The sequence below is a fragment of the Trichechus manatus genome, unplaced genomic scaffold (genome assembly GCF_000243295.1).
Source record: "Trichechus manatus latirostris isolate Lorelei unplaced genomic scaffold, TriManLat1.0 scaffold00028, whole genome shotgun sequence".
Lineage (NCBI taxonomy): Eukaryota > Metazoa > Chordata > Mammalia > Sirenia > Trichechidae > Trichechus > Trichechus manatus.
Genome location: NW_004443964.1, coordinates 1466467 through 1490219, shown reverse-complemented (window position 1 = coordinate 1490219; position 23753 = coordinate 1466467). Strand labels below are relative to the sequence as shown.

The 23753-nt window shown below is 55.1% G+C and overlaps 1 protein-coding gene across 1 annotated transcript in view; it reads right to left on the bottom strand.

Moving 5' to 3' along the window:
• Positions 1–3336: 3336 nt before the first annotated feature.
• NPLOC4 (NPL4 homolog, ubiquitin recognition factor) overlaps positions 3337–23753 on the bottom strand; it is a 56215-nt gene continuing 35798 nt past the window's right edge. Inside the window, exons 11-16 of the mRNA XM_004374090.2 lie at positions 21895–22055; positions 10791–10862; positions 8480–8575; positions 7347–7463; positions 6030–6132; positions 3337–3522 (exon numbers count right to left, since the gene is read on the bottom strand). Coding sequence (XP_004374147.1) covers positions 3362–3522; positions 6030–6132; positions 7347–7463; positions 8480–8575; positions 10791–10862; positions 21895–22055 — 710 coding nt within the window. The 3' untranslated portion in view covers positions 3337–3361. The remainder of the gene's footprint in view (positions 3523–6029; positions 6133–7346; positions 7464–8479; positions 8576–10790; positions 10863–21894; positions 22056–23753) is intronic.

Here is a 23753-nt window from a genome sequence, read left to right as displayed (position 1 = left end):
GACAAGGATCATAAACAGGGTCTATCCACACATGAAGGAGCCCTGGTGGTGCAGTGTAAATCGCTGGGCTGCTAACTGAAAGGTTGGCAGTTCAAACCTACCAGCTGCTCTGCAGAAGATAAGATGTGGCAGTCTACTTCTGTAAAGATTACGACCTCGGAAACCCTACAGGACAGTTCTACTCTGTCCTATAGGGTCGCTGTCAGAACAGACTTGATGGGTTTGGTTTTGGTTTTATCCACACATGGGCACCAGAACCCTGGCAGAGAGATGCGGGGGCAGGGCTGGCTCCCACCTGGGCTGATGGGTGGCAAGGAGCAAGTGAGCCGGTCCTCATGGTGAGGAGGGTGTGTGTGCTCCCAGCAGACCGCATTACCGACATCCAGACATATGGACGCCACATTCGGAGGCAGACAGAAGTTATCCAAGGAGCTGAACAATCACAGATCAGACGGGGAGAGAAACCACCCACAGTTCGTGGGGAGGGAGATGCCAGCTCTGTGTGGCAACGTGGCTGGACACCAGGGTGCTGCTTCCCAGGCAGCCAGGGCGGCCGACATGGAACAAGCCAGGAGGGGCAGGAGCAAGGCAGCTGGACCCGGAGTGCTGTTCTCATGCAGTGCACTCAATTGCTTGACTGGCAGGTTCCAGGGCTGTATCGCTGAGCTGCGCAGGACCCGGGATAAAGCTCCACGACCTTTATCGCCTCTCACATCGGGGTTTCTCCAACGGGCCCTGATCTGCACAGGGGGCAGGCTGCATTAGAGCCAAGGTCAGCAGTCCTAGGACGCCGCCAAACGAGGTCACAGCTCGAGTCGCACGTGCACTGCTGCTGAAGCCCCGCCTCTGGAGCAGGGCTGGACGCAGGTGCTAGGGGCCCTGGCCTGCCTCATCCCTAGGGATCTTGTCAGACACAGTGGGCAGTCTTGTTTTAAGGAACTGTTTCAGGAGCAATGAATCGCCTAGGCCAAGTGGTGCAGAAAGGTGACGCAAAGGTTGGTGGCCCAAGATTGGAGGGAGGAGGTTAGAACACTTCCTGGCCGTCAGGCAGCAAGGTGATGGCAGTTGAGGCGCACTGCTCAGAGGGAGGGGCTCTGCCGGCCTCTACCCACACCTGTGGGGCGGGAAGGCATAGGCATCCTAGATGTGGCCCTCCCTTCCCATTGCTTGTTGGGGTTCACACCTGTCTGACGATGCAGACCCAGAAGAGCCGCAGGGCTGTAGGGTGGGAGGGTGCAGAGAAGGCACCTGCAGGAGGCCAAGCCTTTGAGAGCTGACACTGCTCTGCCCCCAGTTGAGGCGGGAGAAAAGTGCCGAGGGAGCCAGACGGGAGATACCAGTGGGGAGACAGCACCTAACCTTCTGTGGTCCCCGTGCCATCAGCAGAGAACATGGATGCTGCAGGCCTTCATTTGGGAGAAACGCCATCAAGTGACCCTAAACGAGGCAGACCCCAGACCCTGGCCTGCTGATGGAGGTGCACGGCACAGAACGACAATGCAGGCATGAACATCGCTTCAGGCGCTTTTATTAGGCTCCACTGCAGGGCCAGGCCAGGCACACTGACCCAGGCCCTCTGCGTTCCTGGGAGCCCAGAGCGGCCAGGCCAGCAGGAGCACCTGGTCCCCGGAGAGCGCCCTCAGGTGGTGGGCGTGGGGCCCACCTGTTCACCAGCAGGTTCAGGAGATGGCGGGTCACACCTGTGCGGGTAGCTCGGCCCTCCACAGTGGAGCTTGCAGGACACCCCAAGGCCCTGCTGCTTAGCACTCCCCCCAGACAGTGAAGAAAAGTGCATTACTGAACAGAGAGGAGCTCAAACTCAGGCTCAGAGAACTGACAGTGCTTTTTCTTCAGCCAGAAGGCGAAAGCAAACAGGCGTGGATGTGAACGCCACAGCTTCAGGATGAGGAAAGGGCAGGAACTCGGTGGCAGGCTAGCAGAAAAGGAGCTGGCGGTGGCAGCACAGCCCCGGGGCCGAGGGGCTGCCCTCATGTCCCCGAGTGAAAATGGCGCCAGCAACTCACAGAAGTTGAGGGAGGCAGCCCCAGTCATGCTCCCACGGCTGACAAGAGCAAGGCTGTGGCCAGTGCAGGACCAGTCAGCCTGGGCAGCTGTGCTGAGCTGGACCAGCCAGGGGCCCTCGGCCACCAAGGTCAGCCACCGTGCCTACAGCTGGTTCTCACGCCAGGGGCATCTTCTCTCTAGCGTCCCGAGGAGGAAGGGTCCCAGGCTGCTGTGGAGGCCGACCGTTCTCATGGGCACAGGGCAGTGTTAAGGCAAAGAGGCATCAAGAGGCCCAGGACTCCCCTTGCGGGAGGGCTTCCCCATGGCAGAGACGGGGAACTCAGGACCACAGGAGACGAGGCGGATGCGCCTCTGGCCTCCGCCCAGCCCGGCCCACAGCCTGCAGCACAGCAACCTCCCAGCCTCCATGGTGGCCCAAGTGGCCCTGGGCTGGCTGAGCCCCGAACTCCCTCCCCAGGCCTGTCTGCTCAGTCACTGCGTCAGGCCAGGGACCAGGTGAGGACCTGGGTTGGGTGGGGTGGCATTTGGGGTAAAGGGCCTGCCGCCTGGTCCTGGGCGAGGCAGTGCCAGCCTTCGGGCGGACTCCCATGCTCTGCTCAGCCCGTGCGTGTCTGCAGCGGTCAGCGTGCAGCGTGGTGGGACGTCTCAGGCACTGAGGTTTATAGAAGGGTAACTGACGGTGGGTCCTCGTCCACACCACCCACCCTGGACACACCCCCAGAGGGACCCACTGAGGGAGGGAAGGACGTGGAAACTAGTCTCTCACTCCCCTTTTGTGCAGTTTTTATCTCAGAAAAATAAATAAAAGTCCTCTGGGCAGGAATCACCAATAACTGTTATTTCAGCTGATGTGGACTTGAAACCCCCCTAGAGGTCTGGTGGGGGGGCGGGGGTGGGCCCCTGTGTGTCCACCAGACGATGGCTGTTTGAAGAGAGGAGGGCCTCACAGGTGGGGCCTCTGCCCAGAGCAACAGGACAGGGCCAAGAGCTCCCGATCAGAAACGGGGGTTGGGGGACAAAGAGCACTAAAAGGAGGAAGGAAGGACGCTGAGGGCAGCAGCGAGCCCACCCAGCTCCAGGCGAGGCAGAGGCATCGGTCTCCCGAGCATAATGGGGTAACGTGGGGAGCTGTCAGGCTTTCCCAGGTGGGGCTGCGCTGTGATCCGTCGGCAGGTCGCCCACAGCCTGGCGGAGGCACCCTCTGGGAAGAGAAGCTCTGGGTCAGAGCCCCAGCCCCGGGCCCTCAGGTCTGCCCACTGCGGGCATCGCCGCGGGAGCACGCCGTGCGTGACCCCGGCAACTGGGGGCTGGGCGCCTGTCCTGCCGGCGGGTGGCCTTAGGTCCTGGGGAGGCTGCACATCTCGCAGTGCCCCGTGCCCGGCGGGTTCATGAAGGTGCAGTGCTGGCATGCCCACATGGCGGCGGAGGCGGCGGCGTGCACAGAGCCCCCGACGGCACCAAACTCCTGGAGGCCTGGAAGCTGCACGCCGACGGTGCCTGCGGGCGAGGGAGAGAGGGAAGTGAGTGGTCATCCCATCTGCAGGTTTCCACACATCGTCTCCCGAGAGCTCTCTGCTGCTGCTGCTTAGTACAGGGAAGGGCAGCTCTGACTGCCAGGGCGGCAGGCGGGCCCAGAACCCAACCGGCGCAGCCTGCGCGCGTGCGGCATGCCTGGTCACAGCTGTGATCTGTGACACACCACCCTGCAGCACCGACGTTGTGTGGTGTCTGCGGCCTCCAGGAGGGGCGCCGGCATCTGCAGCAGTGACCCTGTGAGCGCGGCAGGTGCACCAGAGGGTGCCGCTCCCAGGACAGACTGAGGCTGAGGGGGTGTTTCAAGACTGTCTTGGCTACTCTAGGTCCTCTGCATTTCCAGATAAATTTCAGGCCTTGTTAATTTTGACACACACACACAGGGACTGTGATCGGGACTACACTGATCCATCTGGGGACGTATCCCAGGCCACAAACACAGCGGCCCATCCTTAGTGCCGTGTGAGTGTTCCTTGGCTTCCAGTCGATCCACCCCCGGTAGTTCTCATTCTGAGAGCTTTGGTAAACGTCACGTTAATGTTAATTTCTAATACGAGTTAATAGGAATTCAATCCTACACACAACCTGAATTCCGGGAGTAAGAGACCAAAATCGACGGTGTGACAAACATGTCATAAACTGGAACAACGCGAGAGCCGATGAGCACAGGGACAGACCCAAACGCGGCGACCCTGCTGCCTGTGGGGCTCATGCTCGCCGGGGCTGGCTTTCCTTTCTACCAGGTCTGTGTGAGGGAGTGGGGCCGACGGCCTCCGGCTCCCACGGACCTCTAGCTCTAGTGCTCTGGGAAGCAGAGAAATGGTGACGCTCAGCAGCGCCCTTCAGACCTTTCCCTAAGCCAGGCCAATGCGTGTCCAGAATCACCTGCTGGACGACCCCCTCAGCCTCTCTGCATCCTCCTAGGCCGAGAGGGAGAGCTCCAACATATCAAAGCTGCTACTGTGACATTTCTGTGTGACAGACCCAGAAGGAAGACCAGGGAAGAGAGCTGATTGGGTGCCGAGCGTCTGCTGCTGGCCGGCGCCTGAGCCAGGCCTGGATGCCGGGGCAGACGACCACAGCAGGTCCTGTCCTCAAAGACACCACCCCACCTGCTCTGCTGTGAGGCAGAGGCACGGGGGCCTCACTTCAGGGCATCTGAGGAGTGTTTCAGAACATGAGAGCCTGCTGTGTCACTGTCTGGTTGTCAGAACTCAACTGTATGAAAAGAAAACTTAATAAAACGAAATGCACAGCACAAATAACACTGAAGTTCTGAAGACCGCTAAGCTTCCAGGCACTTTAGTGTCAGGAGGAAGGAAGGCCCTTCTCCACCAGGCTCCCTTAGGGCTTAGACATCCACGAGGTTCTCCCTGGCGAGCTCTGGCTCCATCACCTATCCCCCCATCTCCCCAGACTGAGAAAATGGTATAAACGGGTTTTTTTTAATAGACGTTTTTCGTATGTGTTTTCAAGGTTGTCTCGCTAGAGCCTTCTGGTACTTCTCAAAGCCACAGAAAAAAGGCTGCCACAGCGCTTGCAGGCGACGTTCTCTAGCTGACGCATCACGCGCAGGGGCACCACTGCACTGCAGCAGGATCTGAGCAGTCAGGCTCTGAGAGGCCCGAGATCCAACATCCTGCTCGGTCGGGACGCACACAGGGTTGTTTACCACCGAGAGCAGTGCCCAGGGCCGCGCGTCCGTCCCCACTGACAGTCACGAATATGCTAGCTGGGGACCGTGTGTCCGTGCCCTGCGCACCTAAGGACCAGGGACGCTGTGCCCAAGGAGTGGGGACCGTGCGTCCATGCCCCACGCACCCGAGGACCAGGGACCCTGTGCCCAAGGACTGCGGACCGTGCGTCCGTGCCCCATGCACCCGAGGACCAGGGACCCTATGCCCAAGGAGTGGGGACCGTGCGTCCGTGCCCCACGCACCTGAGGACTGGGGACCATGCGTCCGTGTCCCATGCACCCGAGGACCAGGGACCCTGTGCCCAAGGAGTGGGGACCGTGCGTCCATGCCCCACGCACCCGAGGACCAGGGACCCTGTGCCCAGGGACTGGGGACCGTGCGTCCGTGCCCCACGCACCCGAGGACCAGGGACCCTATGCCCAAGGAGTAGGGACCGTGCGTCCGTGCCCCACGCACCTGGGGACTGGGGACCATGTGTCCGTGCCCCGTGCACCCACGGACTGGGGGAAAAGGGAAGAAGGAAAGCCCAAGGGCCCAAAAGGCTCCCGCCTGCTCGGTGCACGTTCACATACAAGGCCTCTGTTTATCTGAAATGATGACTGTCACGCTGCCTCCAAGGCGCGTGTCTGGGTGTGTGCACTCGCAGATGTTCACAGAGCCGTGCACCTAAAGCTCACTGCCTGCACAGCAAGGACAGCGTCCCCCACCCCCGAGATGTCCTGCTGCCCACGAAGCCCACCAGGATGCTCGTGGCTCAGGAAGGGTGGCACTTACTGCAGAGCTGCTCGATGGTGGCCCACTGCTCGGACTTCTTCCAGGTCTGTGCCAGCTCCTCGTTCCTGGTCCTGACGGCCTCCAGCAGCAGGCTGATGCTGTCCTGCACGACACCAAACAAGAATGTCGGCCTTGCTCTGTGAACAGCTTTCCTCTTTTCCAACATCGAGGCTCATCCAGAGGGCGTTTAAAACCCTACAGGCTGTCACTATCAAACTCAAAATGCCACACACTTAGGCCAAACGCCAAGTGCTAAATTCAGCTAAAATTTAAATTCTTCACAAATAGCCCCCAAGCTGGCTGCCATGCCCTCCTCTGCCGCATAGCAACAGTGTGCTCAGTAACTCAGAAAATGAGGGCTCCCCTCATCCAGAGCTCACAGCGGCGAGGGCCCACGGACCCGGCCTCCCCGACACGCCCCTCTGGCTCTTCATCTTCTGGGTCATGTCTCGGAAAGCCGCACAGCGGACCCCGTAGGGCAGAGATGCAGAGAAATCCAATTGTTTACGCAGCAGGAGTCCGCCCCGTGAGGGGCTCTTCACCATGGTTCCCGACAGGAGCCTACACCTGGCCCAAGCTGCCTGTCTCACGGCTGCGCCTGAGCCGGGAGCAGGGCAGTGCTGCTCTCCAAGCCTAGAGGGAGGTCAGGGACAGCGGGAGCTGTGGGTGACTGTCAGAAATGGGTGAGTCTTACTAGATACGGACATGAGAGCGGTCTGTTAGGAGCTGCCTTTGTTCCGTCTCTTCCATCACCTCTGATGGCTCAGAGAGAATGTGCTCCCCTCTCTGGCCTGAGTGGGAGGGCACCCCGACACAGTGGGTCCCATTACCCTGTGGCCCTGCGAGCAGCTGCTGTCACTAAAACACTTGCCTTTTTCTCCCTCTGGTGCGTCCTACACATGCCAACTGTGTGGCGTGCACCTGGCCGCCGGCCAGGCCTCGGGCCAGGCAATAAAGCTGATGCTGCCTCGGGAGCAGACAGGATTGCACTGTTCCCTGCTAGAGGACACACCTGAACCCCTGCTCCTGGAGGTCCCTGGATGGTGACTGTGACAGACAGACACCGTCCCACATCACAAAGGGTGAAAACACCAAAGGCAGACAAACATCTCTTCCCACTGCAAGCCCCTGGCAAGGAGAGCTGGGCCAGACGCTCTCTGTGCCAGACCCAGGAGTGGGAGACACCTGTGGAGCCAAGTGTGACCCAGCCCCAGACCCACCTGCTGCCTGGGGAAAGGAAGCCAGACAAAGGCGCCATCCCCCCAGCCACCCTGGCCACAGCACCACGCCAGGGCTGCGGACTCGCTCTGGCCCTACCTGCAGGGGCATGACCTCATTGGTGACCAGGAAGAGCAGGAGGTGGAAGTCCGAGATGATGTCCAGGAACACAGATGAGGTATTCTGGGACAGGTAGGTGGCCAGACTGTGGAAGTCCTGACACACACGGCGGAGGGAAGGAAACCCGTCAGTCCCTCTGCAGACCCCTAGTGCCACACCCAGAAAAGGGGCTCTCCCCCAGGACAAACCCCACCCTCTCCTTCTGGGACCCTGGAGATGGAGCCAAGAGACAGAGGAACCAGCAGCTGCAGAAGCCCCCAAGGAAGGCGCTCTGGGTGGCTCGCAGTACCCAGGCGTGTGTGAAGCTGGCCCACGTGAGAGGCCATCCAAACAGGCGGAAACGTCCCTTTTTCTTTCCCTCTGAGACGCTACCTCTAGGAGGGTGTGGGGGTGGGAAGGGCCCACTTCAGGACAGGAGGAGACCCCGGGCAGCTCGAGGGGGAGAGGAGGAAGTCTGCGTGATGGGTGGGGGTCGGGGGGGGACATTATGCAACACAAAACCAGGAATGCTACCTAGACAGGCCCCGGCTGGTGTGCGGGCAAAGGGACCCAGGTGTCAGAGGGGGTGTAAACACGCCACCCCTTCAAGGAAAACCTTCTCGCAGGTGTTCCAAACACACCACCTCCTGGAATACTCGTCAGACTACACAACATGCGCAGACAGCAGAGTGACCCCGGTGGGGTCTGAAGGCGGCCGCGCTCCACGAGCAGCTCAGCGGCATGCTCCACAGCAGCGCCCAGGTGGCCCAGGAGTGCAGAGGGGGAAGGGGCCGATGAAACCGTGAGGAACGACCCGCTCCACAGACACACACACGATACAAAGGTTGCTGGGGGAGGCCACAAAACCACCAGCCTGTTCTGGAGAAGCCAGGGGAGAGTGGTGCTCTGGTACCCCCAGGGGGGGCACACAAGACCTGCCCCTGCGGGGAGCCGTCACCCACAGCAAGGCGTCACAGTGATCAACTGTGCCTGAGGAAGGGGCCTCATGGGGCTTTGTCACGGGGAGGAATAAGGGAGTTTGAAAGCTTGGTACTTTCTGGACAAACAGTACTGACCCTCAATACACCATCCCTGGCCCCTTTAAACTATGTGTCTAAAAACAAAGGGCTTACCTGCGTCTCGCCCAACACGTCCCGGTTTTCGATGGGAAATGGATTTTGCGAAATAGAAAAAGTGTGGACCGGGTCCTTGGGGAACGTTGTCGTGATCTGAGGACAGAAACACAGGCCAGGGTGAGCAGTGCTGCACGTGGGCGCTGGCCCTCGACTCCTGCAGGCAGCCCCCGGCCTGGCACTGGGAAAGCACTCACGGCAGCTCTGCGTCCAAGGGGAGTCATCCCCATGTGAAAATTGAAACTGGGAAGTAAAAAAAAATTGAAACCTGAGAAGCAAAATAAAGCACCTGGAAACTGCACCACATCTGTGCAGTCCCTGGCTGGGATCCGCGGCCCCTGCTGTCAGGGAGCAGCCCCCTGACGGGCCTTCCCTGGCAGCTGCTCCCCTCCCCTGGCCCCTCTGTCCGAGCCATGGGGCCAAGGCAGGAGGGGCCCTGCAGGCAAACCCTGTAGGGTTTGAGGTCACAAACGGCGCCCCAGCCAGTCCGCGTCCTGTCCTCTCCCGGAGAATCACATCCTGGAGTCATACGACAGACTGGAGAGGAGCACTGCCGTTAAGGGCAGCCCGCATCCTTCCTCAGGCTCCACCCCGCCTTCCTAACGACAGAGGGCATCCTAAACCCGCCGTCTACCACAGAGGCTGTGGACACAGGCAAGGTGCGGAGTCCACACACACATTCCGCCACCTCTGGCCTGACACAGCTTTTCCTCTGCAGCATGACACCCTGTGGTGCAGACACACCTCGTCCCGATTCAGGGCCACTATTCTGGTTCCTTTGGGACTATTTCTGAAGAATGGCAATGCTGCCCTGCTGTTTTCCGCATCAGTAGAGGCAGCGAGCCGTTTCCAGGCTAGCTGGCCAGGATTCCACCGTGACCGTGCCAGGCGCCGACTCGTCGCCAACCCAAGCCAGGCTGGTCACGACTGGTGGGACTGTGGGGCCGTGGTGGTGAAGGGTGAGCCTCGGGGCCGCCGTCAGCTCCTGTTGGCAGACTAGCCTTTCTCATCTGCACAGCAGAGGGGATCAGAAGCCTGTGCCCTGGGGGTGGAGTGAGGACTGTGGCGCGGCGCGCTGCAGAGAGCAGGGTCTGTGACCAGGAGACAAAGCCTGGGCGGCGCGGGTCCTTGTGCGGGAAGGTACACGGTACACAGTACATTGGCAGCAAGAGAGGATGTTCCAGGCATGGAACATCCCCAGAGAGACACAGGTCAACATCACAGCCGCGCACAGACGTCTACCCCTCCCTCGACAAGCTGCCTTGTGGTCAGGGAGCCGATGCCTCGCGGATGGACGCTGGCTTGGACCTTCCCCTGCCCAACACCCCAGTCTTGAGGCTCCTGAGCCTCCGCCGGCCCGGGTGCAGACTGACCCATGGCCTCCGAGGGGGTGAGGAGCAGACACGCTTACAGGGCACCTGTCTCACGCCCCAGAAACAGAGGGCTGGGGAGGCTGCGGGGAGAGACCTTTGAAGGCGGGTTTACGATCAGGCCAACTCCTCCTAAGTGTGTGTTCCATCAATCTGTTCTCATCTTAATTACACCCTGGGCAGTCTACAAACCAGATGCCTTTACGGCCTAGGTAATAAATACATTCTCTGGAGCCGTCGGCTGGAATGGAAGGTCGACGGGCTCAGCTCGCAGGGGCCCACTGTTCCAAAGGCAATGATATTTTACGGCCTGGATCACATGCCCACCCTGAGTTCACACGGCACCTGGACGGAGACCGGGCACGGCCGCGGTGCAGGAAATGGGCTGCCCACGAGGGTCCGCACTCCCGGTCCCCTGGACAGTGCCCCGTGGCTCTTGCTCTGGCAGTAACCCCCGCCCGTGGGTTGGCAGCTAGTCTGAGTCCCCACGGGCCACGTGTACGTAACCATGATATTCCCCCAGAACGATCCGAGACGCGCAGAGCCTGCCAGCGGGGCCAGACGCCTTTGCGGCTCCTGGAGTTCCATCAGGGAGACGCCGGGGCCTGCCCTCGTCACACCCTGCCCGTGGCCGCTGGGCCGGGCCAGGGCAGCACTGGGCACACGCTGGTGCAGGCAGGCTGGGTGAGACTGCTCAGGACGCTCGCAGGGACACGTTACCAGAGCCCCTGGGCTCCTCCCTGCCTGTGGGGGCAGATGGTTCTTGGTTCGCTGGCACACTTGGATGGAGAACGTGAACCCCTCGTTGTCTTCAAGGAAATAAAAACCTGAAGCTAAAAGGGAAGCCCTGAACACCGTGAGCCCCTGAGGACACTGGGAGCTTGAGGACCCAACGGACACTGCCCGGGGCCTGCTTGGTCCAGCCCCGCAGCACCACTCACGTCGATGATCAGGTACTCCACAGGCAGGGGGCGCGCCAGCTGCGTGATCTCGTTGCCAAACTTGTCGATATCCTGGAGTGGGAAACAAGCCCAGGTTAGCGCCATCGGCCAAAGCCCCCGGCCCCATCACGGTCTTCCCTTCACACACCGGTCTCACCTTTGAAATAACTGCAACTCTCGGTAAACTGCACAAAAAGCAGAAAGGAAAATGTGCAGACCTTTCCAACAAGTTGGAGCACTTTATGAGGGCTGCAACATCAGGAAGCAGCGTGCTCCTGGCTAATGGGGGTCTCCACTGGGACAACACAATAAAGCCGCTCCCTCCCGCCAGCCCCAGCCAGCACTAAAGCTCCATCTGTGAGATGGCAAGATGGATGCCTCCCTCCAGTCAGAGCGCCCCGCCTGTCCTTTACAAGCCCTTTCTTTAAACCTCACAGGTCTGAGCACAAACTCTTAAACATCTTATTCACACCTCTGAAGCAAGACTTTTTGGAGACATCATACTTGTATGTTAACAACATAAACACACACACGAGTACACACACAAGCACAGAGTACACACACGAGTACACACACACACAAATACATGGACACAGAAACCACCACTAATCTGTCAAAGTCTCAACTTGTTTAGCTTTGTCAGATGCATGGAACATAAAGTTTAATTACAGAGAAAAACGGCCAGCATATGTTCATTAATCATAAGATGACAATTAGATCTGATTTACATCAAACATGCTGAGTTCAAACAGAGCTCTAGAAATAAATGCTTAAGAACCGATGCTTTTCATTAAGGATTCTGCAACCGGGGTCATGTTTTCTATCTAAATTATCATTTAACGTTATATCAATCGTTCACTGCGTCATATATGAATTACACATCCAAAATCCCCAATTACAGGGGCTCACATAAGAATTTACATTTATTAAAGCTCTCGGGACCAAAGCGGGTGCCGCACAGACCTTCCTGGGTGCACAGGGTGACGAGTGCCACCCTCAACGCACCAGCACCACCCTGGGGACGCCGGGTGCTGTCTCAGGCCGTCACCGCAAACTGCTCCCCAGCCAACCAGGCGGCCATCCTCATGGGAGGTGCACAGGCCCCGTCCGGCCTGGTCTGAAGCACTCTCGATTCCTCCACACCCCCTCCTGCTTCCTCTCACACCTGGAGCTGCCTCCCAGGAAGCAGCCCCATGTGAACACAGGAACACCAGCTTTGGGCTCTGTCTCCATTCCAGTCAGCGTCCCCATCCCTCGACACAGCCTGGTGCCCTCCGCCTCCCTCGGAAGCTGAGACTCTTTCTGGCCAGTGCAGGTGAGCCGCCCACCCTCCGCGCACACGCCGCCCTGTGGTGGGCAGCACGGTGGGCTTCCGCTCTCGGGCCCCACCCTTCCACAGGAGCAGCTGAGAAACAGGGCCTTGTGAGTGGGATCCTGGGCCCCAGAAGAGGCAGCTTACAGATTGAGGAGATGGAGTAGGAGGCAGGAATCAAAGCCAATCAAACCAAGTCACCATTTCCAAAAATACACTCTTGCCCATACATGAAATAACCTGCAACAACTCACACATAATTAGCCCATCTGGAATTCATCTTCAAACCTAATTAAGCTCTGATATGCAGAAATATTTTTCCAGCACCTGTTCGCAGTGATCTTCCCCTCTCAGGACTTTCTTGTTAAATGCCCCCTCTTTGTGGCGGGCTATTCTCTTTCAAATTTAACTACCCCACTGCAGCATCTCTGCTCTGCAAGAAAATAAAGGTGCTGCACCCCCCTCTCCTCCCTGAGGGAGAAACAGGTAATTTCCATCTCCCCCCACCACGCCTTCACTCAGACGCTTTTGCCAGCCAATAGTGAGCCTTGCACACAGTTTTAAGAGACAATTACTTTTTATGGGCCTCGGCAAATGTCAGGTGGACGACGCCAGGAGGGAGACATCTTAATTCTAAGTCTCGCAGCTGTCAAAGTGTCAGCAGTTCTATCCCCACCTGGAGCAAGGAGCTGGGGGATGGGGGGAAAAAGCCGCGGTCCCCAACACCCGCTGCCCTGCCACGGGCTACATGGGGATGCAGTGGCCACAGCCCTGACATCTGGGAGAAACCCAAGTGCCTCCAGCTCTGTGAGCTCCAGAGCACACTGAATCGACTGGACAGCCCACCTTGCTTACGAACGTTGAACAAAACCCCTAAGTGCTGCTTTTCCCCCAGAGAACTGTCCAGATGGACACCAAGGGGCACCGATCTGAGACACCACAGGACAAAACCAAGTTTCCTGAAGAATGACCGTCAGGAACAGTCCAGTCAGCAAGCACCCTCACTGTGCCTGGCTCCACAACAGGTCAGCAGCTGACAGCTCCTGGACGCTTGCTGCCTGCCTGGCCCAGGCTAGGGGCTGTGTGCAGAAGTCAGTGGCACTGTCACAGCCCCAGTTTAGGGTGAGAAAATGAAGGGTTAAGATTCGTCACCACCCCAAGATCTAGCAGCTGGAAAAGACAGGGGGCCGACAAGAAACCACGTCTGTCTAAATTCAAAATACAAGACTCTCCTCAACCCAGACAGAGCCAGGTGCCGCAGGGCCAAGGGCACCTGAGATCGGGTCCAGGCTCAAACCAGGCTGCCGACACGTGGAGCAGGGCGCCACCTCCCATGCAAGAGAAGGAACAAAAACCAAGCTGGGGTTTAAGCAGCTGGAGATTTCGAGTGCCACAAAATCCTTATTCCTAAACTGAGATTATGCAAATATGTCGCTCATGATCTCTCCTCTGTGGGCAATTTCTTGATTATCTAATCAATTTCCTGAATGATGCTGGAAGCAAACAAAATCTCCCAGGGTTTAAAACATTTGCTTTAAAAACCACATGGTATAGGTCTCGCCCTAACATACAAAGATGTACTGTGAAGAGGACGCAGTCGGAAGGACCCAAGAGCAGGCCGGCAGACATGTGGCACATGGAGAAGTCCAGAAGGAGACAAGGTCACCTGAGTGGGTGTAAGTGGGGTGCTGGGTCAGCAGGACAAACACCTGAGGGCAATGGAACTGGATCCCACCTGGACCAAGGTGCTTGACGATGGATAAGGGAGCAGGGGCCACGGAGGAGGAAAGCGGCGAGAAGGGACCGTTGGTGAGCACACAGCTTCCAGGCACAGAATTACTCCACGCACGATGACAAAGGCAGACACGACAGTGAAAAAAGACTACGGCGTTTCAAAACTAGAAAATACTTCAGCTTCTTCGTAGGAAATTATCGACAAAATGAAAAAAACTGGCATGTGTTTGCAACATGTGACAAAAGGTTAATAGACATATACCTGACAAATCTATGCAAAAGTGGGGAATCACCTTAAAAAATTTCTGAGCGTGAACAGGCGACTCACAATGAAAGCAAACACACAAGAACATCCCCGTAACTAGAGGAGACCAAGATGCCTCTCGGTCCTGCTCGTTTCACAAGCAACAAATGACAGGTGCTGCTGTGCAGGACAGGGTCTGCCCTGCCACCCTCCTGGAGGATGCTCGGGAGAACACATCAGAACTTTGATAAAGTCAGTTCGGATCTGGGAATTTATTCCAAGCTGCTGAGAACACCCGGGAAGAATGTGCGGCATGGCCACATGGCACCGCTCAAGTGCAGGGGCCGAAGCCCTGTGGAGCATAGTCCTGCCCTGATACACACACGGGGTCACCACGGTAGAAGTCCACCTGATGCCCACGGGTTACTCCCTCCCACAGACGGCTCCTCTCAGCAGCATCATGCTCTCCTCTCCCACAGCCTCGTGTCCAGGCCCCCACAACCTGGGGCTGCAGGTTCAATGGCCACGGGTCAGCACCCTATGGATTCACCAGCACCTGTGACAGAGTGACACCTCCTCCTGGACCCTGCGGGGGGGCCCCTCCTGACTCTCGGGCTGCCCGTTTCCAGGCCCCGCTGCCCTCCCGCCCCAGGATGGAGGCCCCAGGCATGGCCTCATCCCCAGAGGGTTGCCTCCAGCCTGCTGGCTCTGAGCTCTATCTCACCCGTCCGGGACCTCCCACCGCACTCCACCCTTATCTACCCAGCAGCCCGGTCAGCTCCCACCAGAGAAATGCAGGCGCCCACCATGCCCGGAGCTGCAGCTACGCTCTACCACAGCCCCCAGCTCACCTGACGGCGCGGCAGTCTCCCGGCTGCCCGGGTTGAACACCGTGGCGCCATCTTCCACGCCTTCTCTTGTGCTCACATGGCAAGTTCAACCTCTCCGGAAGCCCTGCTGGCTCCAGCCTTCAAACAGATCCGGAACCTACCACCTAGCACCACCTCTACTGCTCACTCCCCAGGGCCACGGCAGCAGTGCCCGACCCTGTGATAACTACTGTCATTACTACCCCCACCCCGTCTTCCTCGTCTGCTCTCAGCTCAGCAGCCAGTGTGGCCATGTAAACACCTGAGTCGGGGCCTTCTGCTCTGCTCAGCACCTTTGCAGAATGCCCACCTCACCCACAGTGGGCGGGCTGCACGGTTCTACAGGACAGAGCTTCAGCAGGTGCTTCCAACATGTTCCTGTCAAGCCCTGACACTGGGAAGGAGGAGCAGGAGGCTGCGCTCTTTTGTACCAAGAACACAGAGGGGCCAGAACAGTTTCCATCTTATTGAGTCTCTGGTCAATGTTGAACATCTACAGAACCAGCCGGAAGCCTGAGCCTGAGGACGCTCGGCGAGCGCGCAGCCTGAGCCTGAGGACACTCCCAGAGTGCACATCCACGAGGAAGCAGCACCTTGGCCGAGGCGCCGCCAGAGCTCGGCTGACCCGAACTAGCCGCGAGGGGTCGGCTGAGTCCACAGAGGGTGGTGCAGGGGATCTGGATGAGGCGGCACTGCATTTTACTGCCACAGGAGTGGTCCTTGAAGCAGAGCAGCCCAGCACTTAAAGGGCAAGTGGAAGCTGCAAGCACGTTACCCACCTACACCTGCGAGTCTAGAACTCAGGGCAGAGCGCGTCATCAGCGCACTGAACTGCATTTTCCCGTCTGTGGAACGCTAACTTTACTACTTTTAAAGGAAAACTCAGAAGTAAGTTTAACACCACACTCTGGAGTGTGGAACAGTCTGGACTAAACACTGCTGTGAGAGTCTGTCCGACGCAGACAGGAAGAAAGGCCTGTCCTGCCGTAATGAGACTCTGGCCACAGCCCACCCTCTGTGTCTCCTGATTTAAACAAGCACACAGAACAGACCTTCCTGAGAGGGCAGGAACGTGTTCAGTCCACCTCATCACGTCACCCACAGCACCCCCCATGGAGCTCACTGAGAACCGTCCCGGGCACCAACTACACCCACTGGGGCACAGGCCTCGGGGACACCTCTCAAGAGGGCACCTCCTTCTATGTTACCGTCACAAGGCGTGGACAGGTGTTTCTAGTAGGTAGTGTGCAGGTAATGTGTGTGACCCACAACCAGCCTCTACAACTGCGTGAGCCATTTCCGTGAGATAAATCTCTCTACGTATATATGTACATGCACACACACTTCACTGGTTTTACTTCTCTAGAGAACCCCACCTAAGAGAGAAGCCCAGCAAGCCAAGACAAAGAACAGAAAGGGAAGGACTGTAATTGGAAAAGAACAAAGATTGTTACTCAGGGATACTGTGATTATCTATGTAAAAAACCCCAAAGAATCGACACACAGATGATGAGAATTAACAACAGATAGCCAAGTTGCTGGATACAAAAATTTAGCGGTTGTTTCAAACAGCAATAAAGAGCTTGAAAACATAATTTGAAAATGATGTATTTACAATACATAAAAAATACAGAGTACCTAGCTAGGAACAGTCTGAGAAATGACGGGCAGGACCTCCGTGGAGGGAACCACAAAGCTTTCTGAGACAGGAAAGAACACCAAACAGCCTAGAGCCCATCAAGCTCAGCGGGAGACCAGACCCTGGAAAGGGGTCGATGCAGACCCTGTGCAGACCCCGGCAGGGCCATGCTGCATTTGTTTTACTGTAACTTGACCAGTTGACTCTAAAATCCACATGGAAGAGTGAAGGGCCAGGACCAGTGAGGGCTCCCAACGAGAAACAGGCGAGCCCCCAGCAGGAAGTTACAGAGATCAGGATGGCACAGCACTGGTGCTGGTTGAGAAAAACGGGCCAGTGGAACAGACAGCGTCCAGAAACACAACTGATCTACAGAAATGCTGGATGATGGAGCTGCTCGTCCACTAACTGAGAAAGGAGAGTTCTTCTCAAGAAAACGGTGCTCGGACAGTTGATTACTCACATGGTTAAAAAAAACGGAAACGGACTAAACCTCAACCTCACACCACATGCTAGACTAACACCCTAAATGTGGAAGGCAAAATTATAAAATTTTAGAAAACAATATAACAAGACTATCCTTATGATTCAAAAAACCCAACCATAAAAAAGCCATAAATCTGACTATATTAAAATGTAAAATTTCTGCATCAAAAGACATAAGGAGAGTAAAAAGGTAAGCTATGACTTAGAGAAGTTATCTGCCACATGTAAAACTGACAAAGGATTAGAACGCACAACACATAAAGAACTCTTACAAATCAACACGAAAAAGACACAACCCAGAAGAAAAATAGGAAATAGGCTTGAACAGGCACTTCACAGAACAGAAAATGGGAAGAGCCAACAAGCAGACAAAAAGATGCCAACTTCACTCGTAATCAGGTAAATGCAAAGTACTGCTCACACCACCTTATACCCACCATGTAAGTCTGAGTACGAAGTGTGGTGTGGAGCAGCCCAAACACTAGACGTGGTGGGTGGACTAGAACTTGGTACAATCCTTTGAAAACAGGTTGGCATTACCCGGTAATGCACCTACACTAAAAGACAGCAATTCTACAGAAACTCTTGCACATGTGAGCAATGATGTTAGCAACAATTCTGTTCATAAGGTTAAAAAAAAAAAAGAAACAACTCCCAGAAAAGAGACAGAAATGAATGAAACCTGCTCGGGGGCTGGAGGACCGTGCCGCAGCTAAGACAAACATGACAACAGGTGAAGACAGACATCTCTGAGGACTAGAGGTGCCTCCAGATACATCAAGTTCAACAACATGCAAAACTAACAGTGTGCTGTTCGGGAAAACACACATATAAGGTACAACTATGAAGAAAAGCAGGAAGATGGTAGCATGAAATTCAAGACGGTGGTGAGTTCTGAGGGGGAAAAAAGGAGATGGAAGTGCAGAGGAGGGCCGGGGGCCTCACAGGCCACGGTCAAGTTCTGAAACTCAGTGGCAGAGCCACAGGTGTTTGGTATTATTTGATCTTTTATTCCTTAAATATATTTTATAAATATATTATTTTGTACCTACTCAATGTTTAAATAGTTGACAACTTGATTAATCTAAACAGAAATATTCATTCCTATTAGGTTTCTAAGGAGCCCTGTGGCACAGTGGTTAAAGCCACTGACTGCTAACCAAAAGGCTGGCAGTTGGAACCCACCAGGGGCCCCACAGGAGAAAGATGTGGCAGTCTGCTTCTGTAGAGATTTACAGCCTTGGAAACACTGTGGCGTCGCTAGGAGTCAGAATCAACTTGGTAGCAGTGCGCTTGGTTTGGGTATTAGGTTTCTGGGGCTCTGGGTTGAATCAGGGGCCCAAATTATTATTCAAGTCCCTGCAAAGGGTACCAGAGAGCCTAGGAAAAGCACATTGAGTTTTCTATGCGGATGCTGGGCCTACTTATCAACCAGACTGGCAAGCTTTTCTAGAAAGGGTTAACTGAAATCGGGTCTCAATGCTTAGTGCTCAAGATGGCAGCTGGTCTCACGTCCAAAAAATTAGTAAAAACTGTTTTGCATCACAAAACCTCCCGTTACAAGAGGTACCACAAGTCAGACAGCACTTCCTTAGACAGCCGCTACACTCTGGTTCCTAGCAGAGTGACCTGGTGTGTGAGCATTTAAAAATGGCTCTAAAACTAATGATTCTTCACAGTACCTGATGCTTTTGGACTCCTGCACAAACACAGGGTTCTGTCCAAAGGCAGCTCTGTGCTACGGAGCAGAACCTCCCCTTTCGTCCCACACAGAGTTCCTGACACAGTTTACAAGGAGACACGCAGGCTTGTCGGCCCGGCTCCCGACGCGGGATCCAACGGCCCCTAGATGAGACCTGGGCAGCACAGTCACCCCAGAAGCAGGGTAAGTCTCACTCCAGGATTTAGAGGCAGAGACCAAGAGCAAGGCAGGCTCGCTGGACTCCCTGCTCCCTCACTCCTTTCCCAAACAAAGCGCTTCACTCCTGCTCTAACACAGACTCCAACGACAGAGTCCATGCTCCAGACAGTGATCCAGCTGTTTCTGATCTGTGAAAAAGGGAGTTCTCTGGTAGCCAGCTAGGCCATCTCCAGCCTCAAGTCATTCATCAGAGGACGAGGCCCCAGAGCCTTCAGCTCCTGGGTGTCTCTGGGCAATCTGCCAAGCCCCCAGGAGACCTGACCACACACCTGTTGGGGGGGTTTCTAAGCCCTGACTTACTCTCACTTTCCATACCCATCTGTCCCTAGGGTAGGGACACTTAGTGGGGCCCCCAGTACTCTTTATAAAACAAAACAACACATCCTTCCATTGGTTCAAATGTTCCCAATAATTTATTCACCAAGTTCCAAATCTGGAAAAAAATTAAGACTTTAAGGATGATGAAGAATAATGAAATCAAATCCTGAAGCCACTTTTATGGAGACTGTTTCAAGCGCAATAACCAGAATTTGCAATAAACAGGTCACTGCCTAAACCCCGACCTCCCCGAGTTATCCAGGAAACGAGCAACGGACGGAAATTCCTAGAGGGGCCACAGTGGTTTAGCCTCTAGCTGTCCTCCCCACCGTCAGCACAGCACCGGCACACAGGCTGCAGGGCCCGAGAACGCGTCTGCTCTGCTGCTGAAATCAGGTGAACAGACAGAAGTCCACTCTGACCACGAGGCCTGTCGAGACCCGACCGCCAATACCGAGTTTAGGTGTGGAATGCAGTGGTAGCCTCTGGGGCGTCGTCCTCTGATGAGTGACTTTGGAGGTTAGAGACGGCCTAGCTGGCTAATAGAGAACTTGCTTTTTCACCGATCAAGAATAGCTGGATCACTGTCGTACAGCCAGAAACACAGCCAACTTGGACAGAGCAGAACAGTTTGATCACACTGGACATTCCAATCACACATCTGTCCCCTCTAATACTACTGGTACCAAAAACTAAATTTCATGAACATGATGGAATCAACCCCCACAAAAACCACCAATGACTGAGAACACGAGTCCTGTTCACCACCAGTGGGAAACTGGAGAATCCTATCTTACTGGTAAAGTGGAACCAACTCCAATGGCCATCAGGTGGTGAGTGGGTAACGGAATGCGGCATGTCCAGACAGTGGGATGTTACTTCATCATAACGAGGAAACAAAGCTCTGATGCGTGTTACGACGGCTCACCCCAGAAAACATTCCGCAAGCGAGAGAAGTCAGACACAAGAGGCCACGTAACGCATGACTCCGTTTACAGAAATGTCCAAAAAAGGCTAACCGTGGAGGCAGAAAGGAGATCAGCAGTTGCTGTGGACTGGGAGGGATGGGAGACGGGGGGGTGACGGCTAAGGGTGCAGGGCTTCTCTTGGTGGGGACAAAAATGTTCTAGAATTAGACTGTAGTGAAGGCTGCACAACACTGTGACTATACTAGAAACCACTGACCATACTAGAAAGAATTTAATGGGTGAATTGTATGGTACGCGAATTATACCTAAATAAAGCTACTAAAAAGTTAGACATGGGAGGAATAGTAAAACTATGACTGAAAGTACACACATGGATTTAAAAACTGTTGAAAAAATTCAAATCATTTTAAAGGAACTAGATTTTCAAACTTTGACCTAGATACCTTGGACACGGTATAACGGGCCATAAAGAGAACTCTCAGTGACAGTAAACTTAGGTATGATGAAAACACTCAGTCTCATTAGTGACTGAAAAAGTGCACGTTCAAACCTCAGGACACTACTTTCCCCCACCACACAGGCAAGACAAAGGCGTTGGATAACACCACGTGCTGTGAGGATGTAGGTGCTGGGTAACAGCGGGTGTTGGTGAGGATGTAGGTGCTGGGTAACAGCGGGTGTTGGTGAGGATGTGGAGAAATGAAGACTCTCATCCGCGGCGAGTACTCGGTGGCTGAGCATTTCCCAAATGTGATGGAAACCATAAACCCACAGATCCAAGAAGCTCAACAAACCACAAGTATAAGATACAGGAGGAAAACTACACTGAGGCACATCACAATCAGATTGCTTACAGCCAGGGATGACTAGAATTTTACAGCAGCCAGGGACAAAAAGACTTGTCACAGACAGAGGAAAAAGGATAAGGAACACATCAGACTTCTTCCTGGAAACAACGTGAGCCAGATGACCGTGAGGCAAAAACCCATCAATCCAGAATTCTTCACAGTGAAAATATCAGAGAAGCACACGCAGGTGGACCTGCACTCTGAGAAACACTAAATGGCACCAGGTGGAATCCCGGTCTACCCGGAAAGGTAACCTGGTCGGCGCCTCTGTCACAACCCGGGAACAACTCCCAAGGGTACAAGTCATGTCTTTAGCAGTCTTAGAGGAGGCATCTCACTCCTACATGTTCAAAGCTGACAACATTTTCCAGTAAATACAGTTTTTCTAGCTTTCACAAGAAATACAGATTAAGAAATAGACAGTTACTTGTCTAAAATGTTAGCTTAAACCCTGGTCTCCTCAGGAAAGCCTGATTACTGACCACACAGCTCCCTTCTTTACTAGTGGTGAGGCCCTGGCATACATTGCTTCTCTGGAACTGTGTGCTGCAAAGGTTTGGTTTGGCGTTGCACATCCCAAACCTAGCGTGTGTTCTTCTAGCTCTTGGTATAACGCCTAACATCACAAAAGCCTGGGTAGCTAATAATGAACCCTGGAAGTGCTATGGAATGCGATATGCATTTACTCACAAGCAGGGTTCCAAGTAACCACGGTTGATAAACGGTTAGAAAACTCCACAACAGGCAAACATTCACACCGCTCGCCACCTGCTCAACTCCTCGCTTTACCACCACGCCACTTACCTTGTAGAACACGTCCGGCACGTACTGCTCGCTGCTGGACTCCTTGGCGTAGCCGAGCTCGGGGGCGTCTTTGCACGGCAGCAGACACTCGTCGCGGACCAGGGCCATGCACTGATTGGACACCTGGTAGCCTTCAAAATGGACCTGGTTGTCAGGGCCACCTGCGAGAGAGAGAGAGACATCTTTAAAAAGTCGACCAAAGGGACTTCAAAACACATACCTGTTACTCTTCACTTCTGACCAACAGAAAAGATAAAACTCTTGGTTAAGAATTCAAAACCATTCGAGGGTAATTTCACCAGGAGCTTGAGCACAAAGGCCTTGGACATGCAGCGTCTAGACTCTGCTGCTCTGACCGACAGCCTCTTTGCGGCACGAAGACGTCTCTAGCGGTGGCATACTCTATCAGAATTGAGGAAACTCAGGAACGTTCAACACCACACTCTGACCTTCGCCTAGAGGGATGCTTGGTGACATCAAGCACTTGGGTTCCTGGCTTTTAACAGCTCGAGGGATAAAAATGACATAGTCCTAATAGTAGCTAACTTTTGTTCCTGAAAGAATGGGGGGTGGGGGGAAATAAATTCGTTTGGAGGTGGAAACGGGCGGGGGAGGAGACACAAGAAAGCAAGAGAGAAAAAACTGCTTTCAGTCAACACAGCTGTAGGTACTTGTACTGCACACAGAGCAGTCTCTACAAAACCCTACACAGCCACCACTGAATCAATGCTACAAGTGTCACCCCACTGAGGCAACAACTCCCACATTTTGGAGGTGCCACGGGCAGCATGTCACACCCTCCAAGCCCAGGTCTTCTCGTTGGTGACTGGATGCTGCACCCCGCCCTCCACTCTGCACCGCTCTCAGCGCCCCCTGTATGACACCTCCATGACGACTTAACATTAGGGGCAAGGGAAGTCCAAAAGCTCCTGAGAGGGAATGACACGGTCAAGCTGAAGCAGGTAGGAGCTGGGGCCCCAAATCCCTGAGACGGCGAGAACAGGCAACGCTGTGAGAGGAGGGGGCGTCTGCAAGAGGCAGGAAGAACACGCATGTGGCACAGGGTGCGGGCTCACACCGACGGCTCCATGGCCGTTAACACTGTGGCTTTACAGAACACAAACTAACCCTCTGCAGTGCAACAGGTTTCTCTTATCTATGGCCCTTCTGGCTTGGCTTTATAATGCTGCCAAAGTGACTGGCTGGGCCACAGTCTTGCAAGGAATTGGTCAGTCTACTATGCAAATAGGGTGTATACAACTACCCAATAGGATTAAGTGACCTTTGGGGGAATTGGTCGATTACTATGCAAATTAAGTGACTGTGGCCAACCTAGGCGATTGGTTGGTCGTGGTCTGGTAGGAGGACCATGACTTGAAATTGACAGGAAGTAGGCTTACAGAAGGGCCAACTGCACAGAAGTTGAGGGGCCTTCACTACCACCAAGAAGAGTCTGGAGTGGAGAACGTCCTTTGGACCCAGGGCCCCGTGCTGAGAACGTCCTAGACACAGGATTCCTGACAGACAGCGTGTAACACTGAAGATGGCGCGAAACCAGCGGTAGAGAAACGGCAGAAGTACGAACAGCAGGAACCAGGAGACTGGCACGAGGCAGCTGCAGTGTGCTTGCCGACCCTCGGAGCGAGAGAGCGCTAAGTGCCTCTGGGCATCTGTCGGCAAAGCTAAAGAGCTGTAACACTTGCTTGAGCAGGGCACAGCCAAGAGAAGGCCCAGTGTGGGGCACAGCCAAGAGAAGGCCCGGTGTGGGGCACAGCCGAGAGAAGGCCCGATGAGGGGCACAGCTGACAGAAGGCCCGGTGGGGGGCACAGCCGAGAGAAGGCCCGGTGGGGGGCACAGC